This window comes from Raphanus sativus, chromosome 6 (assembly GCF_000801105.2).
Source record: "Raphanus sativus cultivar WK10039 chromosome 6, ASM80110v3, whole genome shotgun sequence".
NCBI lineage: Eukaryota > Viridiplantae > Streptophyta > Magnoliopsida > Brassicales > Brassicaceae > Raphanus > Raphanus sativus.
The window spans coordinates 19,088,052-19,113,957 of record NC_079516.1 but is presented as its reverse complement, the minus strand read 5'-3'; the positions used below and the strand labels follow the sequence as shown (position 1 = coordinate 19,113,957).

General features: G+C 37.6%; 1 protein-coding gene across 1 annotated transcript; it reads right to left on the bottom strand.

Moving 5' to 3' along the window:
- Nucleotides 1-7,028: 7,028 nt before the first annotated feature.
- LOC108806526 (nudix hydrolase 17, mitochondrial) lies at nt 7,029-8,696 on the bottom strand. Its single transcript, XM_018578664.2, has 5 exons — nt 8,321-8,696; nt 8,103-8,208; nt 7,909-7,992; nt 7,679-7,807; nt 7,029-7,580 (listed from the first exon to the last, which is right to left on the bottom strand). Exons 1-5 carry the CDS (start codon nt 8,404-8,406, stop codon nt 7,437-7,439), a joined length of 549 nt encoding a protein of 182 aa, XP_018434166.1. The 5' UTR covers nt 8,407-8,696; the 3' UTR covers nt 7,029-7,436.
- Nucleotides 8,697-25,906: the final 17,210 nt, after the last annotated feature.

Sequence of the window (25,906 nt, the reverse complement as noted above, 5' to 3'; positions counted from 1 at the left end):
CAGACTGAACTTAAAAATAAAAATAAAGAAAATGAAAATGCTGGTTGTTTATATGACACCAAAAATACTGCTGAAATTCATATAGAGAAACAATCTAAAATTAATAACAAACATTAAAATTGGCTGTTTAGATGAACATAAACATTTCAGCTAGGTCTCTAATTTATTAGATGAACATTTTATTACATAGAACATTCGCTGTTTGTTAAGAATATTATGTAAATGTACCATTTATTACATAGAGCTTTTATTATTATTTAGATAAACAATTTTTCATTATATATCGGCAATTTGTTAAGTATTTTTAAGTTTGTTTCTAAAGTTTACGGGATTTGTTAATTTTTCGTTGAACCAGATTTTCTTATGATTCTTTTGCGACTGGTATAACTGAATACCAAAGAAAATAAATTTATTAGCTAAGGTTAAATTTGTGCAGTATAAAGGAGAAAATATTCATGTGCATCTCTAATTAGCTGACACAAAACCAAATAGAAATTACAAAACCATATAATAAATTGTGCATTCGTCGCTCTGATCAACAAAGTTGGAATAAAAATTAAAAGATATTGTCTCCATGAAATGTGCAGAGTTTGGTGAGTCTGTTACACAAAACAAAGGTTGTAGTATGTGTCCAGTCCGAGTTGAGTCGGGACCCAAGCAAATAATCTTGGCTCTTCTATGATTCTCTACATAGCAGACACGATTGAGGTTGATCCCACTACCGTATATGATCCCTTGTGGGAGTTTATTCTATAAATATTTAAAATTTAAAAGAAAGATTCTAAACTATAGTTCGACATATTCTTATTGATCATTTCATATCATATTTGAACATTTTAAAAAGCTTATAGCTTATAAAAATAATACGAAGCATATTTGTATATCAGTTGACAATATAATTTCGACAAGGGCAATGCTTCTTACTTTAATTTTATATACATACACATTAATTTTCTATGTGCACTAAGAGAAAATCTCAAACTCAAATTTGTGGATTATGTTACTTATGTTACGCCTTCGACACTCGAGTTTATCAATACATTTTCAATATAAATTTTGAAATTAATGTATTTGTATATTTTATACGCCATATATTTTAATTTTAACGATATTAAAAATAATATATATATATATATATATATAATTTATTGAATATCCATAAATAATACTTCATACTCATATGATCATTTGTATCTCTTTATAACAAAAAAATAAGTAAAACAATGTTCACAAAATTTTCATTTTTAGACTTTTAACCGTTTTAGTAATTTATAGTCGTTTTAAAAAAATTCAAAACATAAACAAATAAGAAAAAATTCTAAATTGTTTATTATATAATTAATAAGATTGTTTTAAAAATTTAATAATATAAATTAAACAAAAAGGATTGAGGATGCAAAAATTATTATCAAATCATTATTATTCAAAATTATTAATTATCATATATATATGTTAGGGAAATTGCCAAAAATATCATTTTCATAATACCATTTTTCATGTCACACTGACCACTTTTACCATCACATTTAGTGAAGGATAAAAAAACATTTATACTCCTAAGATTAACTTTGACAAAAAAAAAATTCTAAGGGTAACTAATATCAACTTAAAACCTCAACTATAAACCTTAAACGATTATCACCAAATTAACAATCGTCTAATCCATCAAAATGGTTGTTCATACCTAACATTCTCAAACACTTTTTCGATCATTTTTCTGTATGTCTTAAATACTCGTACCTAAAAGATTTTTTTATATATTGTTTGTTTCGTATTTTAAAATCAATGTTATTAATTTTACTGTATGTTTATAGAAATAAATAATGTTTCTCTATATTCAAAATAACAAATAACATTTATGATTCAAACGGAGACGTTATCTTTCTCTTATGAATCGATTCTCGCTTCCTAATCTGAGTCTTGAGCTTGCAATTCCTAGATATGATATACTCTCACTGTGTCTAACCCCACACCTCTCACGCTCTCGTTTGCAACCAAGAACTTTAAAGGAGAGAAAACACACGCACAGATTGTTTGCCCAGTTTGAGTCTCGATATGAGATCTTTACATCTGAGTGCTTGACGGCACAAGCAAAACGACTTTACTCAATCCCTCCAAGAGATCGTACAAGAAAGATGAATGCAAGAGACATATAATCAACACAAGCTCCCGAACTTTCTTCTTCTTTCTCTTTCTGATTCTAGCTGATCGCTTCTCACTCTTCTTCTCGTGATGATGATGAACTCCTTCTCTCCTCAGCTATATAGAGGAGACCATTACAGCGGAATGAGCCGACTCCAATAACCACCCGGTTATTCTCTAATTTCGTACCAAGCATTAGTGAACCAACTTGGTTCAATACTTAACCGTTGTTGAATGTCACAATTTCAACAATTCTCCACCTTGTTAACAACGAACGTTCATCCCTTATACTGTCAAGCGTAGCTATGCACTTAGCACATAGCTACTCCAAGATCCACAAGTGCCTGCTCGAACTTGTTACTTGGAATAACCTTAGTCAACATGTCTGCTGGATTCTTAGACGTGTGTACCTTTTGTATCACAAACTCTCTAGCTTCTATCATATCTCTCACAATCTCATCTTCAATGCCACATGCTCCGAGACTGCCACATGCTTCATTATGTTGTAAAAGACATTATTCTTCGCTAAGCATATCGCGCTTTGTGAGTCACAACCAAGAATCACTTCTTATTGAGCATATCCCAGTTCCTCTGTTAGACCTCTTAACCACATACCCTCCTTAATAGCTTCCACCAATGATATGTACTCTGCCTCTGTCGTTGACAACGCCAAAACCTTATGAAGTCCTGACTTCCAACTCACTGTGTTGCCTCCAACTCTGAACAAAAACTCTGTCCTGACAATATAATTTCCACAATGCTTCTTACTTTAATTTTATATACATACACATTAATTTTCTATGTGAGCTAAGAGAAAATCTCAAATTTGTGGATTATGTTACTTATGTGATATTTGAAAGATGGAATGGTTAAATATGTGTTGAACTTTTTTTTTGTATTTTATTATATTGTAAATTATTTGTTATATAGAATGTTTTAGTTTTTTTAAACTGTTCATAACAAAACAGTAATTGTTAAAGTACATTAGCTGAATTTTTTATTAGTTGATTGATAATTTTTATTTTGGTTATGATAGCAAAGTTACAAATGTAGTTGATGTAAATATTTTAGTATGCTGTTGCTAAAATAAAATGTTTTACATATGCTCAAAGAATTAAATATGGCAAAAAAGAGATATAAAAATTCATAGCGATAACAATGATATATTTCTCTTAGTTACAGAAGATGATTCACAATTTTAGCCTTTGTCTCTGTCTCTGTCAGGATCATGGTCATAGTCATGATTACCTTGCCTCTTTCCCTCTCTCTGCTTATGCATATATTCTTATCTTTGTGATGATCTATGTGCTTATCTCCACGAATAATAATCTAATTGACTATATATTATATATCTAAATTACATATCTAATTAAAATAATGTGATATTATTTAAAATAAATCATATATATATATATTACAAAATAATTAAATTAAAAATTTCAAAAAATAATTTTCTAAATATTTATGTCCGTGCATAACTACAGAAAAATCACCTAATATATATATATAATATATATATATATATATATATATCTTATTAAAACTCAAGTAGAAATCAGAGTGTTTGGAGACTTAAATAAGAGGATAGTAGATTTAGTACTTTTTGGAAACTTGTATAACAGATTAAATGAAAACTGTTTGAAAACTTTGATAGAAAATTCAATGAAAATTGTTTGGAAACTTCGATAGCAGATTAAATACTTTTTTATATGCACATTTAACCATTATTTTTACAATAAATTAATTATTTCCTTTTTGTATTTCTTTTTATTTACATATTCTGTCTCTGCATTTAAAATCATTTTAAATTAATTAATTATAATTTCATACCTTATCTAAAAAAATCAATATTCATAAATTTATCGAAAATTATTTTCTTTGGGTTGAAAATAAAACACAAACTGAAATATATAATATATATTATTTAAAAAAATATATAACATTACCTTCTTTAGTTTAGTCAAATATATAATTTCAAGAGTTCAATTTTCAAGAAAACAAAAATCATGAAATTAATAATAATTCATAGAAAATTAAAGCAAAAAATTAAAATTAAAAATTTAAGTATGTTGTTTCATTTTAAACTAAATTAACAAAAATAACAATTTAATATATGAATAGTAAAATTACATCAAATTACATCAAGTTATAAAACTTTTAATATAACATTATGTACAAATAAAAAGATATTATCAAACATTATAAAATAATATATTCTACTATATATGTCAATTATAAAATATTAAAAATATACATGAAACTTTTTATAAAACCAACGGGTTATGAGTTTACGTTGAACACAAGTCAAACTAGATATTCATGCGGGTAATATATGATTTGTGCAATTTCCTTTTTTTAAAAAATAATTCTACACAAGTTATAAAATTATCGAAACAAACTGCACAAGTTATAAAATTTTAGATAGAATATTATGTACAAAAATACTTTTTGAAGTAATTTAATAGAAAAATATTTTATTTTTTCATAGAATCAGATTGATCAAGACATCAAAACACCAGTTGAAATACAAATCTTCGTTTGGATATCGTGTTTATAGAGTTTTAAAACAAAGTAAATACAATTCAGATATATATTTTAAAATTTCCGAGGATTTTAGTAGGATCATCTTCGGTCCGGGTAGGTTTGTAGGAGACAAAAATATGTAAATAAACGATGTGTTTAAAAGATCATTAAATACTTTATAAAAAAAATTCAAAACCCGTGCGGGTGCGCGGATCAAATCTAGTATATCATTATTTGAGAAGTCAGTTTTATATGTGTCGCACTCACGTTACTTTTTATGATGATTAATTAATAAGATATATTTAATGAACTAAAATATTATATATAATTATCATTATTTAATTTTTTAAAACAATTTATGCCAATTAAATTTTTAATTTTTTTCTTTTTTATATTTTCCAAATAATATATATTACAAAAATGAAATATTTAAATAATAAAAACGAAAATTACATTTACAAAAAGGAAAGAAAAATATTTTATATAATGTAATTTCATTAAAAAAAGGAAAGTTCACAAAAAAACATATTTTCTCAAAATCTATATAGTTTTGATTTAATATTTTTTATTTTGATTTCAAAATTTCATATAGTTATACAACATACATATATACCTATAATATGAATACATAAACCAATATGAATTTTATGGTTAAGATTATTTAGAATTTTTTAATATAATTTTATATATTTCAAATATAAGTTACTTACCATTTTCAAAAATTATTTTGTAAATATCGATATCAATTTGTTTTATAAAACTTCGTACGTATCATCCTTTCAGTTTTTCTAATATTTTACTAATTCACAAATATCAAATTATACAAAAGAACTTTGAAAGTATATATTTACATATTTAAGATAAAGAACTGAATTAATGTAATAAATAAAACTAACCAAATTTAGTATAATTAGAATCAAAAGTAATTGTGCTTTGATTTGAATAAATATGTGTAACTCAACATAATCCACAAAATGAGAAACGTAAACAATCTAAAGTTTTATGGTTAAAATAAAAAATCTAATTGTCAAAAACAAATATGTTTAAACTTGAAGAAATAAATACGATTCAATATACACAAATAATAATCAAATTGACTATATATTATCTAAATTAAATAGTATGATATTATTTAAATTATATATATATACATATAAATTACAAAATAATTAAATTAAAAAATTTCAATAAAATGTTTAAAATATTTATTTCCATGCATGAGCACGGAAAAATCACCTAGTATATATATATATATATATATATATATATATATATATATATTATTTTAGCATCTAACTATTGTTTATTTCTCTAATTCTTTCATTAAAAATCTAACTTTCAATTGAAATTCATGAAACTTAAGAAGTGAGCAAAAACCACATAAGATTTTTATGGATTTAAGTAATAGGATCATTAAGGCTGTTCATAGATATATGGTTATAAGTTTTTATATAAAGGAGGCGAATAAATGCATCAGCTTTTTTCTTAAGTATAGCTTCTTGTGAGTTGTATTATAAAACGACTAGTAAACAAAAACATGAATTTGTGGAAGCACCGTGGCTTAGTGGTCAAGGTTTAAAGGTTTTTATACCCAGGTCTGGGGTTCGAATCTCAGGCAACGCAATTTCTACAGGAGGAGGTCTGGGTTTCAATTCCCGAAGAAGACGGATTATGGAGGAAAATTAGAGAAAAGGCTTACAAGAGATCTTCAGCATGGCGCAAGGAGTACCGTCAGGAATGGATTTTATAGAGCGACTCAAGGTGATGCAGCCAGGTGTGAAACTTCACAAGACAGGTAGTATTGTCGGCTGTAATATCGTCTATGTAATGTTTCTCATAATTTATAATAGCATAATCAACCAGACAAAAAAAAAACAAAAACATGAATTAAGTATAGTCTTATAGAGATGTGTATCTTCCATTTCTCCAAAAACTATAGTATTAAAATTGGTATACACCAGACTTGTAAATATTGTCTTTTGCAATAGCAGAATAAACCTTTGTTGAAAACCAAACAATCTAACGAATATTGTTATTCTTATAAGCTGCCGGCTTTGTAAAAAAAGGCTAATGGCTAAGATATTGGTTGGTGATTCTTATAAGCTAATGGCTTTGTAAAAAAAAGGCTAGTGGCTAAGATATTGGTTGGTGACAATGAATAGATAGCTGGAGAAAACTAAAAATACGAACCACTTTTTTAACAAAATAAAGCCAATTTTGATTATGACTCATCAACCTTTTTGGATATTTTCATAATAAATTTGGAAAATGACATTTTCCTGAAATATATAATTGAGTATATGATTGGAGTAATTCATTCCTACTTTCTTTCTTGCGATCAATCATATCATGACACGTATCACTTACTTGCATAATTCAGTAATTCTCAATCACAAAAATCAACATGAAATCAAATGTCTACATTGCAAATTTTAAAGAGAGATGAGATTAAAAAATAAACAGAGGGAAACACATTGTACATGTCTTGCTTGAACTCTTTGTTTATCTTCCTAATCCTTCATCATCCCTTAAGTAAATCATGCAGAAACGTTATAAACACAACACACAGGACTTCTTAAATCATGATGTTTTTTCATTGCTCCAAATTAAACCTAAAAGATCTACCCATCTTTTTTGTTCCTGTTCTGCACCTGCTCTTCAAATCACTCTCTCAATTCTAATTGGAGACCACATCTATTTCTATCTACAGAGATCCATTAGTCCATAAAACTCCCATCACAATCAGCCGCAATTTTTTTTGTAGCAAATCATCAGCACATTGTTTCGATAGATATTGAAATATTCTTCTCTTCCTTTGGTTGATTCATTGGTGATGAGAGTCTCTCGACCAAAACATCTAATGCTTCTTTCATCCACCAATCTCTACAAGCTTCTCTAGCGTCAACTAGATTCATCTGAAATTTTGTTTAAAACGCAATCAGTATAAAAATTCATATACATGAGTTAGAAAATACAATGAGAAAACAAACAAAAAAGGTTTATAGCTACTTACCCAGATTCTTTGCCTAGCATGTTGTTCAGGCCAAAGCTCAAGTTGTTCTGTAACAAGCATAGGGAACATTAGTCCTTCATAATATGTTCCCCTGCTTTTGCTCAAAAAATCCCATTTTCCTAGTTGATGCTGCCAAATTCAAAACACAAGAAAACAACAAAAAATTAATAAAAAGAACAAAACAATAATATCAACTAAAACAGAGAAAAAGAAGATTCATTTAAAAGTACCCCAATATTGCCAAGAACTCCAGCTTCTTCGAGAGATTCTCTTGCAGCAGCTTCTTCTACAGATTCATCAAGCTCCCAACCACCCTGATTTTTGAAAATTAATTACAGTAAAAAAAATTAATACCCCCAAAATGTTTATCAAGGCTTGGGAACACATAAAAATCTAGGCTCAAAATAGGAGATGATGATGATACCTTTGGGAACATCATGGCATGACCTTTTTGAGAAGAGATAACAAGAATTTCTAATTCATCACTAATTTTCCCATCACTTGATAGCTTGAATCTGTACGGTATACACCTGCAGAAACTTTCCATACTTAGAAACTCAAAAATACAAAAGTAGCATCGACTTTTTTCCCTACGGTAAAAAATATGTGAAGCTGAGAAGTGAGATGTATAGATGAACATACCCGACGACTTGACGACGACCTTTGTTGTATCTCTGAAACTGACGACCAGTGCGAGAAACCAAACACACCATTTTCTCAACACCCATTTAGCTCACAAAGGATCTTGAAGAACCCTAGTTTCCAAGATAGAGAAGGAGGAGAAAGAAAAGAGGAGTATGATATTTTAAATAAGAACAAACGTTTCACCGTGTCGTTTGAAACAACTATAACGGATCAGAATCGGTCAAAACTAAGAAGTGTCCCAAGAATCTATGGTTGGTTTATGCTCTTAAGTGTTTATGTTTCTATTTGGTTGCGCCTGAAAAAGAGTTGAGAGAGAGAGAGAGAGATAAAGAAGGAGAATATGAAGGAGATGACAAGAACGTTGTATCAACCTCCAATGGCTTCACTTCTTTATATAAAAAACGGCCGCTCTCTTTTTTCGTTCTGTTATCTTTTTTTCTTTAACATTTATTAGTTTTTTATTTGGAGTTTCGTCACTATCTGAAAATAGCTAATTAAGTTGTTTTTTGGGGGAAAGATGTTAATTTAAAGTACCATACACACATCTAGAAGTCTAAATTTATCTCATTTTCAAAAATATAAATCAGGTTTATCCTCTCCATTAGTCCATTTTATCCCGTTTTAGTTAGTTTATGTTAATACTGTCGACGTACGTATCAGGCTTATAAGTATATTAGTTAGCCCATCTTTTGTTGTTAAGTTAATTATTATCCTTTTCTAAATTATCCCGTTTAAAAACATCTATTACATCATTATTCACTAAAATATAATATTTTCTTTTTTGCTATCCATAGTCTGTTGTCATTTTTGAAAGTTTTGAATTCACAATTTGGGTAAAAAAGGGGCTAATAAAGCTCATCACCAATAATTCCAAAATGATGATGCTGCTTTATTTTTTTCTTTCGTCTACATTACAATTTTGATTTTTCATATGAAACTATTCGAGAAATTTGTAAATTTTGGGTACGTGTAGGCCCAAATGACAAGTGTGCGGGATATGAAATAAGGACGGACCAACCAAAGTTTTGGATTGTAATTAAAAAAAATTCGTATTGCATGCAAGTGTCGAAGAAATTTTAGTTTTTCATATAACTTGACGACATTTTTGCATACATCAGTTACACTAATAATGTATGATACGTACTCTAAAAATAATGCCTCGGATTGAAATAGTTAATATACAGTATATAATAATAGAGATGTAGCTAATACATTTATACTTGAGTAAACAACTTAAGTATGCTTAAAGAATGCCTAAACTTGTAAATATTGGTGGGACAACAAAATTAAGAAGTAAGAGAATCGATATAATTAAGGCATATCCAATAATTCAACGTAATTAATAATTGGACGTTGTCCCTGTCAAAGTGTTTAAGGGGATTTCTCTGTCGTTTCGCGGTCTAGGCTAGTAGGTTAAGTTGGTTCATAACTAGAGACGATAGGTTAATAATTTGTTTTTTTCGACATCACGTTAATTTAATTAAAGGCTGTAAATATTAACTTTTTAAAACGTAGTAAAACAACAAAGTCTTTATCCTTACGCGGCACGTTTATGTTGACTCTGGAGGAGACATGGTCACGTGCGTCGACGCCTCCGATGATCCTATCATTTACTTGAGCTCGACCAAAGTGCGTGTCTGAATCGCGGTTAGTGGACGACTCTGCGTTTGATGTATTTTTGGTGTATCTACATCTTTTTCTTACAAGACTGATGTAGTAGTTACATATTACAAGTAATTCGATTGTATTATTCAATATAAAACTGCTCATGTCGTCATGTCTAAGGCGTGGTTTGGACCAATTTTTCACACGATGTAACCTCTTTGGAAATGCTTATTTTATCCTTATTATATACCATCCTCATGGGTGGATTATGATTATTTAAAATTGTTTGATTGCGATATAGTCCCATGCATAGAAAAGACAACAAGGAACAAAATATGATTTACCGATTAGGGCTTTGGCAAAAAAATATAACTGTACGCAACTCTATCTAGAATAGAGATTGTATTCAGATTGGTGAAGTTAAGTACTTAATTACCAATAAGATAAATGTGATTAATATAATAATATTTTTTTTTTGTAACTTAGGCTTTCAGATTAATATAATAATATGATTCAAATTGATAACCAATATATACATATAAATTGTTATGATCTTCTAGCTATTAGGTTGATCATTTTATAAATCATATTATTTACGTTCTCGGATTGTAGACATATAGGAAAAGAAATGATCTCGAGGGTTGAGTAGGTAGTAACATAGACATATAAGCTAAGTGTACCAAAAAGGTTCAATGAATTTTGATGAATACTGAATAAATCTATTATTAATATTGTTAGGTAGAGTTATCAAATGTGAATACTTCCTGCAAATGTGTGGTACGTGGATCTGAACCTATTCTTCAAATGCTACAACCATTAGTTTCTACATTTTGGCCACCGTTTTAGAATAGTATTCCTTTATAAACCCAAAAATGTATTTTCTTTCACCAGCACACATGATCAATGTCTTTAGTCTACTCAAGGCATCATAGTTCTTGCGTTCTGATAGAAAAAAAACTTTTACTTGATAAAGTTCAGCTAGTGTCAATTAAAAATTTTCATTTATTTGTCAATTTTGAACAGCTTAAGTTATTTACATTGTTTGTAATTATATATACCTATGAAAATTAATTATTTCGCATTCAGCCTATAGCACTAGACGGTCTACGGTGTCATCTAATTTCGTATAGCACTACGAAATGGAAGTTTAAACTTTGTAGATATCCACTTGGTGATATATAACTAAAAGTGTCATGCTATTGCGAAATTCGAATGTAAATACAAAACCCACGCCGATTTTTTTTTTCTGATTAAAAACGTTATCCACAAAACATGAAACGTGATAAAAATTCAAAGCTACTTCTCATATAAATTATTAAGATAAAACAAAAACAAATAAATGGAATTACAAATGGTGGAAATAGTTGGTCTGAAAGAGAGATCGCCGCACAATGTATTTCTCTCAGCCACAAACACACTCGCTTAGAGATTATACATGGACGTAGGTAGAACCTTGTTAATCATTAACCAATTATCACTTCATGTTTGTCCAAAAAAAAAATACTAATCGCATCTTCCTTTTGTTCTTCGACAGATTCCATACGACTTTCTTTTAAAGACTCATCATGACTCATGAGTATGTTTATTTGAGTAGCAAGATATAATTAAATTATTATTTATATCTTAAATTTATGGATATATGAATAATTTCCGAAAAATCAGGAAATAGACACGACCACGAGGGTATCATGGTATTATAGATCTTCAATAAATAATCAGATGACATTATAATACCTTTCGAATTATTAGGATTTCAATATATTTGGTCCCGTTTTTATTCAACAAACTCTAGTAGTTTATGCTACTCTACTGAATTGGAGATGATTCAAACAATTAAGATGTGCTATTCTGATTTTAAAATCTGCTATGTACCAAGAAATAATAATGTGATAGCTGATTCATTAGCTAGGACCGTTTGTACCTTTCATAGATCGCTTTGCTATTTTGGTTGTTCTATTCCGGTCTAGTTATCTAAACCACCTTAAGTTTGAATAATAGAATAGTCTTTTGATGCCAAAAAAAACTCTAATAGTTTATCATAATACTGTATTTACATTTTGAAGCTAGGTTGCACGGAAACTTCATCGGATGTCCGCTTCCCACTTCGGAACCGGAATCGGAACTTTGTAGAGGCTTGCATAATCTCGCTTCCAAAACATTTTCAAAATATTATCTTTAAAAATACTTTGGAAGCTTACAATTATGTTTTGGAATCACGCTTCCATTTTTTAAAACCCATTGTCATAATTCATAAAAATTAAAAATCATAGTTTTTGGTTTATATAAAATCCAAATTTTGATAGTAATAAATTAAAGAGAATAGAAATATATAAATATAAAACTAATACTATAAGTTATATTTATGCACTGAAGTTTTTATTAAAGATATAGTACATATTCAAATATATTAATATAATAATTAATATAATAATTTATTTTAAACTTAATTTATGCGTATTTTTATAATTTTAATATGAAATCATTTCAAAAATATTGTAAAGTAATAAATGCTTTGTTTTAAATTTAAATCATATGATATTTAGTCCTAAATTATATAAAATTTTCTTTTATATATATAGTATATATGGATATACACTTCCAACACGTACCCACTTCCGTTTCCATGTAACATAATTTTGAAGTTGTTCTGATATATTCTTTTAATTTTTGTTTTTCAAACACATATTAACAAAAGCATTAGTATTATGTTGATTTCTAATTTCAACAGTATACTAATAGATGTATATTTTAAAATCATCATAAAATGTACACAGAAGTTAATAATCAATTCATAAAACTGCTAACCATTTTAAGAGGTAAACTTTAATTCAAACATCAATGTCTAAGAAATGAGCAAAATTTGACATTTTTGCTTTCCTCTTATGTATAAAAGTAATATATATTAATTATTGGATGCGGGCTGAATGGTGTGCATTGGTGTCTTGAATCGGCAATATACATAGTGAATTTTTTTTTGAATATCTAGGAATTTCTAAATCCGAAAGCTAGTACATTTTTAAGGTGAAATTCAAATTATATTAAATTGATTTTTCTTAGAAGAGCAGATATTTTTCAACGAGAATCGAACTTGCAAGAGCAAGCCCTACATAGTGAATGTTGTATGATATGAATACATAACATGACTAAGAAAATTTAGTTTTTTTTCTTCTCTAGAAATATTATTGTTATATAGAAAATAGACGATTAGGATAAGACTTTGCCCACAAAATTATAAAATTATAAAGGTTCGAGAATCGATTCTATAATTTAATTTGAACTTTAGTGGTCTTATAAACATCGATTATATTTTTTAAAGTAGACTGAAAATGAACATTTCTTAAGTTTGTGAGAAGTCTAATATTTAAATTACAAAACCTAACCTAACTTTTACGATATTATATTTGTGTACTACTATGAATAAAAGAAATTTTTTTTTTCTAAAACTCGCTAACATAATAAAAGAAATTTTGACAATGACGTTGAATGATGTCCGTTTTAAACAGTTAAATAGTTGACAAAAAAAACAGTTAAATATACGTAGTAAAGCGTGGAAAATTAGTTGCATGGGTTTAAATTGATTTTAAATTAACCTTCTTTCGGTTTGTCTTGGTCGAGATCTTGCATCAATTTTTACTGGATTTACTTTCTTGATTACTGCACTATAAGTATAACAGATATAGAATTAAGAGACTAGTTTGAAATTTGATTGGTGTTAATTAATTTCACTAGAACTATAGTATACAACAGTTTAAAAAAAAAACTATCGTATACAAATTTTAGAATTTTTTTTAGAAATATTAGAAAAGAAGAAGATGTCGGCATAACCAACGCGTGTTGGCCTAGTGGTAAAGAAACTCCGGTTGGAGTGCTCGTCCTGGGTTCGATCCGCGTTGGCCACGAGAGCTTTCACATGGTCTTCTCTCGTCCTCCAGACCACTTCGCGTAACTAGAAGTCCTTAAATGAAGGCTTAAAAATCTTGTAATGGCACGGGTTTAGGCCCGGTGGGCTAGTCGATCACGGGATTATAAAAAAAGAAGATGTCTGCATCAAAGGAAGACCGGAGCAAGTCGTGAGGGTAGAAATGGTCGGACACCCACATGCTCTCTTTCCCTCTCTAGTAATGTGCCCAACCAACCTCTCTCGCCAAGTCTTGTTTATTGTTTTCTTCTTGTTGTTTTCATTTATGACATATTGATAACTCGTGATCTTTTTTTTTGTCTTTTTAATAATTTTAAATAGGTTACCATATTTTTTACAAACGGATGATCAAAACATTTATATATTTTTTGTTGATAATATAATGGAAGATAAAGAATTGATCCAACGATAATTTTCTGAATATGTGAACATACATATTTTACTATAAAACATATCATTATATATATTTTTGTTGATAATTTGAAGATAAAGAATTGATCCAATGATAAGGTTCTGAATATATGAACATACAGATTTTACTATAAACACATATCATTACTAACTATGATTAAACTCAACAAAAATATTAATCCCTATTTTGTAAAATACGTTGATGTTCCAATATACTATAAAATGTTCTCATATATATTTCTAGGCAAATTTTAACTTTATAAAAATCTGTGTAATCATTTTTTATTGGTTGGGAAACTTTTAATTTATAGGCTAAATAATATTTTTAATGCTAAATTTTTAATGTGTGTTTTAATTATAACATTTTATATTTTTAATGTTGGACAATTATGATATTATAAACAATAAGAATTATTACACAATTCCATATCCAAATTTTCTATATGTTTTATGAAGATTCAAATCTGACTATAACACCTTAACCGTTTTATAGGTTCCACGTTTGACAGTATTTTTTGCGCCATGTTGTATATTTGATTTTAAGTCTTATATTTAGGAAAGGATAAAGTATTTCTGTTAGTAGTACTAAAAAGTAATAGCTAAAGGTTGTATTTTTTTGTAGAAATAAACCTAAACTAATGATATTGATGTCAAGCCAAAATGATGCCGAACTAAGTTTAAACCCAAAACAAATATTCATCCTAATGATTGTATTAGCAACTTGTACCAAGATCTACTTTTTGTGGACGCTCAGTGTTTAGTTTCAATTCTTGGTGTTATGTTATAAAGTATTCAAGTATATGTCGTTAACTACAGAAGTATAAAATAAAATGGTCGCCAAAAATAGTTGGCCTTTGTAATGTCTCCACAATACATTGGACATTTTAATTACAACAAAGTTTTTTTCCGTCTAATTATGAACATGTTTATTTTAAATGTATGGTAATCTTACAACATTTATAATGATTACACGATAATGAAATTATTTTATTTATAGAAGTATTAAAGTGAGATTCAATTAGTGCCACCATGTGCCTGATGGGCTCCTTGTAGACAGGTGTGGGGGAAATCTTGTTGGATCAACCAAACCAAACATTTATAAATTATATTGGCATTAAAGATTACATTAGTAAAAACTGTACTAACTTGGAAAAATAATGCTGTACTAAAGAAACAATGGTTAAAGTCAAATTTATACGGATGTGGACCTAACTGATGATAAAATTGTTTGACATCAGATCTTCTCAAAGGATTATCAATACATATATATCATACACCATTTCTAAAAATGACTTTCTAGCTTTTTGCTGTTTATCTTATGCATTTTTCGATAATCGAAAATATTCGACAAACCAGATCTCGACCGACTAATCTTTTAGGGATATGTTTATCAGCATTAGACCCGGTTAATTGTCAGAAATTAGATATTTATATCGACTGATCACACAGACGAATACATCTAAGTTTGGTAGGTATAATAGTGCTTAGCATATTTCTAAATCCACCTTGCCACTAGACAACATTTTTTGGTTGTATGCATTTTTTAGGTGTCAAATTTGAGATTTCAAAATATCTCTTAAAATTACTGAACATCTTCAATTGCTATTGCTTTTAGAGTTATGGATTTTTTTAATAAAAATATTTTTACACATTTATGGTGGAATATGTTCGAGGTGAGTTTGATCAACGGAAAATAAAAGAACTCAAGAGTGGGAGGAACAGAGATGTTTTATTAGAGTCGGAATAACGAGGGTACAAGAGTAGGAAAGCCGGCTAGTCAATATTCGGGAGGCGTCTAGCCGGAAGTACAAGAGAAAACGGCGAGATACAAAGAGAGTAATTGAAACCCTAATCTAGCCGCAAGTCCGTGTGTCTGTGTAGTCATCCCTTTCCTCCCCTGTCCTCAACTCCTTATATAGTCCCTTAAGTCAATTAGTCTTGACCTAATTCGCCCCCTCTTTGGTTATGGGCCTTTTGACGTGCAAGCCCAATTGCCATGACTGCTCGGTCCAAGCCGTTTGGTCGCTCTCTTCGGCTACTCGTCCTCTCGTCGATAGTGATGGGCCTCCTGTTCGCTGGGCCTTGTGGGTGGCGACAATCCATCCCCAACAATAAGTCCCCCCCTAGTTCATTGTCGAGTCGAGTAAACGATCGTCATGAACTAGTTGTTTTGGGGCTCGAAGAACGGGAGGCATGTTGCTGACTTTGATGGCTCCTCCAGAAATCGTTTGGCGAAAGGAAACCCTAGTCCGCCGTTGCGAGTAGTCGACCCTCTACTGTTTGGTATAAATCGTCGAAATTGGTACCGAGCAACGGTCCTTTTAAACCGGGAATTCGATTGTATTCGGTTTGCAATGTGACGTCGAACCGTCACCGGTTTTGAATCGGGAAGCCGAAGCGTCGCTGGGTTTTGGACCGGGAAGCCGAAACGTCGCGCTTGAAATCGACGCGCGAGCCCGTCTAGAGGCCCATTTAGGCCCGTTTAGGGCTAATTATGGCGCCTCGTTGGGCGCGCACCCCCTTCCCTATAAATAAGAGATCTGCTTCGAGATCTTTCATTCTTCCGCAGTCTTCAGGTACTTTCTCTCTCTCTCTAAGTCGCTTCTCTCTCTTTCTTCTGCTCTCGCTTTTATCGCTTACTCGGTATGTCGACAAGTAAGAAACTTTCACGAGAACAAAAAGGGAAGAGGCGCGCGGCTTCGTCGGGATCCAGCGATGACTTAGAGAGGGTCCGCGGTTCCGAGGGAAGCCAAGAGGCGGTTCATCGCGAAGCGATGATGGATACGGAGAACTTGAGTCGCGCGCAGCGCATCCTGGTCTCGGAATCGATGGTGCAATCGCGGAGAGACGACGACGGTCGCGATCATACTGACGACCAGATGATCCCAATAAGCTTTTATACGGGGAATATCTTCGAGAAGCAGCCTCCGCTTGATCGGGAGCGCGTGCGTCCTTCTGTTGTCGAAGGCCAGGATTGGCGGGATGTCATGAAAACGAGATCGACCGTCGAGTCGGTGACGAGACTTCTGCTGGCTCGCGACGCGGCGGGGGTTACGTTTATAATTCCAAAGAGCGACCAGCGGCCTTGGTCTCCTCCGAAGGGGTACCAATGCGTATACGTATCGTATTTCGAGGGCGACACCAAGCTATGGTTTCCGATTCCTCGACTCATCACTGTGTTTACGATGCGCCGAAGAGTCGCCCTTAGTAAGTTTTTGAACGGTGCGTGGCGGCTGGCCGTTGCACTGACGATTATTGGGGCGGAAGCCGGTGTTCCTCTCAATGTGAGAGCTTTTGAGGAGCTAGTTTCGATGAAGATGAAGGGCGGGCTGATTTCGTTGAAGATCCGTCCCAATTACAATGTGGTGACCGGCTACCCAACCAAGACGAATAATTGGCAGCGGTCCTATTTCTACGTCAAATCCGACAGGGCTGCGTTCGAAGAACCGCTGAAGACCAGCTATCGTGTTTTATGGACCCGAGAGATGGGTATAGACTACCCGTCAGTTCCGTTTTCCGTTTCTCGTAATCTAGCTCCTGTTCGTTTTTCTTTGCAGTTGGTCTTCCGAACACCGTAGAGTACGAGGAGGACTTTTTGGAGAGCGCGCGTCTGATCGCATCGCAGAAACAGGATCACTGGGATTCGTTCTCCTATCAGAGGATTCGTCGATCGATTGGGTGGATTAGCCAACGTAAGTCCTTTCTTCGGCTACTTCCTCTGCTCGACGCATATTTTTGCTGTAGAATCTGACTTCCCTTTTATCAGTCACAGAGGTCTGGCGTTCGGATACGATCCCCATCATCACGAAGAAGACGAAGAGACTCAATTTGTTTAATTCGGCTGAGCAAAGAGAAGTAAATCGAGCAAGAGCGATGAGTGATTTGCCAAATTTGAGTCTGGTGGTTAAGAGGACAGCCGGCTTCGCGAAGAAACCGCAGCCCGACACCGCGGGTACACCTGATCTCGGAGATCCGAGCGCGACCGAGTCGGACGCTGATGCTCAGTTGGTGAGGAAAACCAACAGAAAAAGGCAGCGTGAAAAGGAAGGTACGACCGCCGAGGAAGCGAACGTTAACGACGGCTCTCCAGGAAGGCACTCCGGATCGGAGAGGGAGAAGAAGAAGGCGAGGGGCGACCTTTCCACGATTCGATCCTCGTCCGTTGAAGAAGGCGAGCTCAGGGATCTGGAGCCGAGTGGCGGTTCTAAAGATGAGGTCGTTCCTGAATCGCAGCCTGCTGGCAGCCGCGACGGAGATCCGCCGGTGGCTTCGCCAAAGGCTAAAAAGAAGGATAAGAAGAAGAAGAGGAAGACGAAGAGAGCCGCCGAAGTGATTCCTCGAGGTTCTTCTGAGGAGTTGAACGACGAGCAGGTGGATGCTACCCGTTCCGGGGAGTCGCTGGTCCCCGGGTGCGAAGACGTGCAAGGCGAATCCGCTCCTCAGGTCGCCGAAGGGACCGTCGTTGTCTCCAAGAAGAGGAGGAAGAAGAAGAAGAGTTGTCCGGACAAGGTCTCCTTCTCCTACGATCGCGAGGTCCCTCTAGCGCATGATGAGCAGGAATGCGGCCGTTTGGTCCGTCAGTTCAGGGGAGATCGGGGCGAGCTGCCGCCTGTCAGGGACTTGATCTTCAAGGAAGAATACAACTTCGCTTCTCGTACTTCCATCATGGTAAATCGGTTTTTTAGACCCCAACTCTTTTTCTTCCCCTTTGTACCCTCGTCCCTTTTGTTTGCTGACGTTGCTTGTTCCCGTTCGTTACGCAGAGTCTCGGGGACTGGAACATCCTAGTCGGGAAGTACGACGAGGAGCTGAAAGGAGCGTTCGAGATGATCCGCAAGCAGAAAGGGAACAACAAACGCGTGACCCGGGCTCTGAAGGATGCAGTCCGTGCAAAAGATGATGTGGTTGCTCGGGAAGAGGCGTTGAGGAAGGAGCTTGACGAGCAGAGGGAGATCATGGCGATCGAACTGGCATCCGCCCGGAACCTGGTGAAGCAGGCGGAGGAAGAGAAAAACGAGATGCAGAAGAGGAACGTAGAGCTGCAGGGCAAGAACGTGACCCTCGAGAAGGAGGTCGTTGCTGCGGCTTTGGAATATTCCAGGGAGATGGATCGTCTGAGGGAATCTCGCAAACTCGAGGTCACTCACGAACGAATCCGCGTGATGGCGGCGATGACCGCAAAATGTTCCCGACGCTTCAGGAATATCCAAGATCGGGAGAAGCGCCGTGATGATTTCGAGGACGCGCGGTGTATGCTCGGCCAAGCGCGCGGAATGCGAGACTGCCTTGAAGCCTTGAAGGAATCGGGGAAAGACATCCCGCAGGATACCATCGATACGTACGCTGATTTGGAGAAGTACTATGATGGAGAGACGGCTCGTCTGGAAGTGGGCGTGATTCCGGACTCGGATCTGATCCTATCTCCCTTGGTGCTGGAGTCTCGGTTCGTGATCGACGAAATCCTCGAGAAGGTTGACAAACATGGGTCGAATCTTGAACTGATCGATTCCGAGGCCGCGAGAGCGCTCCGATCCCCAAGTGATGGATTTATTAGGGATCTCCTCGAAACGGTAAAGTCCCCTGCTCGTACCGACGCCACCCTTCCTATCCAAGAGACTGCTCTGGTTCCGGACAGAAGTGCCACCGAAGCGGGTCCGAAGGCGCCCGATGTCCCGGAGAAGCTTGTCACGATCTCTGATACGTCGTCCCTTGGGACTTCAGATCCTGATGCGAGCGAGGGTCTCTCGGATCTGAACCGCGAGATCAGGCTCGCTTCTTCTCCGAGGAGGGACCAGGGCGCTGGTTCGGACGTTCCCAAGAAGAAGGACCCCCCTGCTGAGGGATGATCCTATATGTTTGTTGTATCTGTTTTCCGCCCTTTCGGCCTTGTTTGTTTAAAACTTATTTCCATTTCTCGGCTAAGGCCTTTGTTGTACGAATTATTGCCTTTGGTTTTATTTCAGACTTGAATGTTTCCTTATATATTTCTGTAAGTCTCTTAACTTAGAAATATATAAATCATTTTCACTCATGCCCGTAACCGAGAGATGGATTAGTCCGGATGGTCGCTCGCGTTTGCCAGCGAGTTCCCTCCTTTTCAGATAGAACAAGAGATTAAAGATGATTGTTCGTCTGCAATTTTACTTATCCAACGAAACTTTTACAAGCAGTCGCTCGAGTAAATACAAAGAAACTCTAATCGTTCTATTGAATTACCGAGGAAACGGTTTCGAGACGCGGTGCAGTAACCGAGAGAACCATTGGTCGGCCAAACCGTCGTTCTTCGGTTAGACTTGGTCTAATGTTTCCATCGGTAGCCGGTCAATGCGTGGTGCATAGTTGACGCAAGGCTGTTGTTCCCTTCGACTGGCATCTGATCAAGACCCAGTCGATTGACTTGGGAGAGTGCTCGTGCTCCGCTTTGAGAAAGGGGCTGGCATCGTTTATTAGGAGGAAAGTGACTGTTTGTCATTCTTTTGCAAAAATTTGGACTTTGTTTTGGTTGGGGCTGGACCCTGCGAAGGGATGCCTACGTACCTCGAATGAGGATCAAGCCTTTCGTAGTTCGTTTTACCGAGTGAAAGTGGCTATGGTAGCGCATTCACTCGGACGAGTAGAAGTGACTGTTAGGTGAATCTACTCGGTTTTTTTTTTTTTTTTTTTTTTGAGCGAACAGTGACCTGTTGATCATTCACTCTGAGGGATGAGAGAGGTGCTTCTATTCGTAGAAACGACGAAGATGCATCGAGTTCCACGCTCGTGGGACTGCCTCTCCGCAGGAAGTCTCGAGTCGGTAGACGCCGGGTTGGACGACTCGAGTGATCTTGTAAGGTCCCTCCCAGTTGGTCCCTAACTTTCCAGCATTGAGCTCCTTCGTGTTGTCAAAAACTTTTCGAAGGACGAGGTCGCCGAGCTCGAGAGGGCGTGCCTTTACCTTTTTGTTATAGTAGCTCTCGATCTGGTTCTGGTAATTTTGGATCCGAAGAAGCGCCTGATCACGTTTCTCCTCGAGTTCGTCAAGGGCGTCGAGGAGCATATCTTGATTAAGTTCGACGAACTGAGGCATCTTGGCGCGTCGAAGACTCGTCACGTTCACTTCGGCGGGGGCCATTGCTTCCATCCCGTAAGCAAGAGAGAAAGAGGTGGATTTGGTCGCACCACGAGGAGTCGTTCGATGCGACCAGAGGACGCCGTCCAGTTCGTCGGCCCAATGGCCTTTCTTGAAGTCTAATCGCTTCTTGATTCCATCGATGATAATCTTGTTGGAAGATTCCGCCTGTCCGTTTCCCTGCGGGTAACGGGGAGTCGAGGGGCTTAGGCGGATATTCCACTTGCTGCAGAATTCTTTGAAGTTTCCGGACATGAACTGAGATCCATTGTCCGTTACGATTTCGTACGGTAAACCATGGCGGCAGATGATGTACTTCCAAACGAAGGTGCGGACTTCCTTGTTTGTCACCCGAGAGAAGGCCTCAGCTTCAATCCACTTAGTGAAATAATCGGTGAGGACCAGGATGAAGCGACCTTGTCGTGAGTTCGGCATTGGCCCAATGATGTCCATCCCCCACCGCATGAACGGATAAGGGGCGGCGGATGTCCGCAACAGCTCGGTGGGACTGTGGATGCTCGGGGCGTGACGCTGGCATTTGTCGCACCGACGGGCGTATGCTTCACAGTCGGTGTTCATGGATGGCCAAAAGAATCCCAAGCTTCGAATCTTAAGGGCAAGAGCTCGGCCTCCCGAGTGGTTTCCTCCCGCTCCGTCGTGAGTCTCAGCCATCACTCGTCGCACTTCATCACCCTGGATGCACTTCAAGAGGGCTTTGTTCGCGGTTACTCGGTGCAGTTCGTCGTTCATGATGACGTAGTGGGCGCTGCGTCTCTTCAGGCATCTCGCTACCCACTTATCTTTCGGCAGTTCTTCACGGATGAGATAATCTAGGAACTCGACTAGCCAGTCGATTGGAGTGTCGTCGCGATCGGGCATCTCAGTGTCAGCGGGATCGGTAGCGGATCGTCGAGTCGTTGCGAAGGTTAGAGCGACGGGAAGGCTTTCGTCAGTGGGAGGATCGATGCTCGGTCGATCGATCCGATGTATGGGTATCGTCCTTTTGACCTGGTCATGGAGTTTGCTCCCGAGTGCAGCTAGAGCATCGGCGCAATCGTTCTCTCCGCGGGGAACCTTGGTGAGTTCGAAGAAATCGAATTCTTTAGCAAGTTCTTGGACCACTCAGAGGTATGCGTCCATTCTTTCATTGCGAGCATCGTAGTCGCCGCTGAACTGGCTAGCGACGAGCTGCGAGTCGCAATAGGCACTCAAGCGTTTGGCTTTGACGGCTCGGGCGAGACGGAGACCGGCGATCAACGACTCGTATTCTGCTTCATTGTTAGAGGCCGGGAAGCCGAAACTGAAAGACTGTCGAATGAGTTCTCCTGTTGGCGATTGAAGCTGGACTCCCGCACCGGATCCTTTGCTCGTTGATGATCCGTCGACATGAAGAATCCAATTGGGGCTTGGAACGTCGAGGTCCTGTGCAAGATCTGGCGTGAGCTCGACAAGGAAGTCGGCGAGGACTTGAGATTTGGCGGCTGTTTGGCATTTGTACGTAATATCAAGCTCGCTTAGTTCGATTGCCCACTTAGTCAACCGGCCAGCTCTGTTGGGATTTTGCAGGACGGTGCGGAGCGGTTGGTCGGTCAACACTTCGATAGAGTGTGATTGGAAGTAGGGTCGTAATTTCCTCGCAGAATCGACGACGGCCAGAGCCTGTTTCTCAAGGGTTGGATATCTGGACTCCGAACCAGTCATCCGTCTACTCGTGTAAAAGATCGGACGTTGCTCGCCACGGTCCTCCTTGATTAGGACGCTACTGACAGCTGCTGAGGAGACAGCGATATAGAGAGACAGGACATCTCCTACGTCTGGTTTGGCCAGGACGGGAGGAGTTGTCAAGTACTTCTTAAGTTGAACGAATGCGTCCTCGCATTTGTCATCCCAAATGAAATTCTTGTTCCCTCGGAGGAGATCATAGAAGGGGAGACACTTGTCGGTAGATCGGGAGATAAAACGATTGAGTGCGGCGATGTGTCCTGTTAGCCTCTGCACTTTACGGCAGTTCCTCGGACTGGGGAGATTTAGGACTGCTGAGATCTGTTTCGGGTTAGCCTCTATTCCTCGTTGCGTGACGATGTAACCAAGGAATTCACCCGAGGAGACGCCGAAGGTGCACCTGGCGGGATTTAACTTCATCTCGTACTTGTTTAGGATGGTGAAGCATTCCTTTAAATGCGCTAGGTGGTCGTCGGCTCGGAGAGATTTGACAAGCATATCGTCGATATAGACTTCCATCGTCTTCCCCAGCTGGTCGGCGAACATCCGATTAACAAGCCTCTGGTAGGTTGCTCCGGCGTTTTTCAACCCGAATGGCATCACCTTATACCAGTAGGTTCCCCGATCAGTGATGAACGCGGTTTTCTCCCGGTCGTCTGGGTGCATCAGGATCTGGGTATAGCCCGAGAAGGCGTCCATGAACGTCAGCATCTCGTTACCGGCCGTCGATTCGACTAGGCGATCGATGCTAGGCAACGGGTAGCTGTCTTTAGGACATGCTTTGTTGAGGTCGGTAAAGTCGACGCAGACGCGCCATTTACCGTTCTTCTTCTTAATGACCACCGGGTTGGCTAGCCATTCCGGGTAACAAACTTCAGTAATTGAACCGGCACCGAGTAGACGCTCGACTTCTTCCGCGACTGCTTTGGATCGCTCTGGTCCCAACTTTCTTCTCTTCTGCCGGATGGGCTTGAAGTTGGGATCTACATTGAGTTCGTGGGTTGTGATAGCCGGGTCGATTCCTTTCATATCAGACATTGTCCAGGCGAATGAGGACAAGTTTTGCTTAAGAAACTCGAGGATCTTCTGTTGCATCTCGTTGGGTAGAAATGCACCTACTCGGACTGATTTGCTCGGATCCGAGTCGTCGACCGGTACTTCCAGAACTTCTTCCTTTTGCGGACAAACTTTGCTCGCGGGGGGAGAGACTGAGTTGACGAGTGACTGGGAGCGCTGAATTTTAACCGCGGCGATTAGGAGATCTCGCGCAGCCTGCTGATCGCCTTTCAGAGTTTTGATCGACCTGTCTGACCCTGGGAACTTAACACACTGATGGTACGTTGATGCGATTGCTCGCATTGAATGTAGCCATGGGGTGCCGAGTATAACATGGTAAGGGGCTTTGGAACCGACCACAGAAAATTTGACCGTTCTAGTGACTCCGCATGCATGAACCGAGAGGCGGATCGTACCTGCGATTACTTCTGACGACCCGTTGAATCCTGTCAAGGTACAAGTAGAAGGCTTGACGTCATTGAGATCAATTCCCATTTTCACGAGGGTTTCGCAGAAGATGATATCGACCGAGCTCCCAGTATCGATAAGTACTTTCGTGACGTCGTACTTGTCGATGCCGAGCACGACGAGCAAAGGATCATTGTAAAGGAGGTGCACGCCGAGTGTATCGTCGGACGAAAAAGTTATCGGCCGATGGTCGATTTGTTTCTGGGCCATCGTTGGGAAGTGGTGGCTTGCCTTCGATGGTCTTTGACTGCTCTAACCGAATCGCCGCAAGGAGGTGACCCACCCATGATGACGTTTATCCGTGGACGAGTTTGTGTGCGCTTCGCTCGGAGCATATCGCGAAGGTCGTTACTCGTTTCGGCAGTATCTCTTTTCTTGCAGTTGAGGGTTGTCCGCAAATCACCGATATTCGCGTTGAGTTCGTCTCGCAAATCGCAGTTCAGCTTTTCAGCGGGCCCTTGCACCGATGCTTTCGCGGCTCGGTTGGCGTCGATCTGTCGGCGGAGATCGGTTGAGACCGGCTTTTCCTCGGTAGTGGATCGGAGCTTTTGCTCGAGGAGGGAACGAAGGTCTGTGGTGCCATCTAGGGTTTTCATGTCGTCGTCCTCGTCGGACGAGGATCCTGGTTCGTTCTCTCCTTGTTGGACGCGGATTACTTCTTGTCTCTGTTCTCCCCTTTTGGTTTGGGTTTCGGCGGCTGGATCTTGTAATCTCCGCTTTCGATCGAGGAGAGGAACTGGGCGTAGAGAGATTTGCACTCGGTCGTGTCATGGCCCTTGACGTCGTGATACTTGCAATGCTTCGTGAGATCGATGGGCGTTCTGGTCGGTCCCGACGCCGAATCGACTTTAGCCACGGTTCCAGTACTCGGGGTACTGGGAGACCCATCGGGAGAGTCGGTTTCCCGCTGATAGACATTCCATTTTTTATCGTGCATGACCATGGTTGAAACAGGGGCGTTGTTCTCGTCTACGACGTAGAGGAGACCCCCCCTTTTTGCCTCCATTATTGCCTGGTGCGTGCTGACGCGGCTCGGTCCGAGCATCCGCGCTCTTGGCTGTTGCAGGCTTGGCGGCGTTCTGCTTCCGAATTATCGCTTTGGTATCTTCTTCTATTCGGATGAAGTTGTGCGATCGGGCGATAGCATCAGGGAGAGAAGTCGTAGGGTTAGAATACAAGTCCTTACGAAACTTCGAGTTGACGAGGAGGGTGTTCATCAAGGCGTCGATAGCGATGTGATCAGGGACGTCGACTCGCGAGACAATCTTCTTGAATTTTTCCATGTAGTCCTTGA

Coding starts and splice junctions, on each gene's coding strand:
- LOC108806526 (XM_018578664.2), bottom strand. CDS start 8,406: ATGGGTGTTGAGAAAATGGTGTGTTTGGTTTCTCGCACTGGTCGTCAG. Junction 8,209..8,320: donor GGTCGTCGTCAAGTCGTCGG/GTATGTTCATCT, acceptor AAGTTTCTGCAG/GTGTATACCGTACAGATTCA. Junction 7,581..7,678: donor ATGCTAGGCAAAGAATCTGG/GTAAGTAGCTAT, acceptor ACAAAATTTCAG/ATGAATCTAGTTGACGCTAG.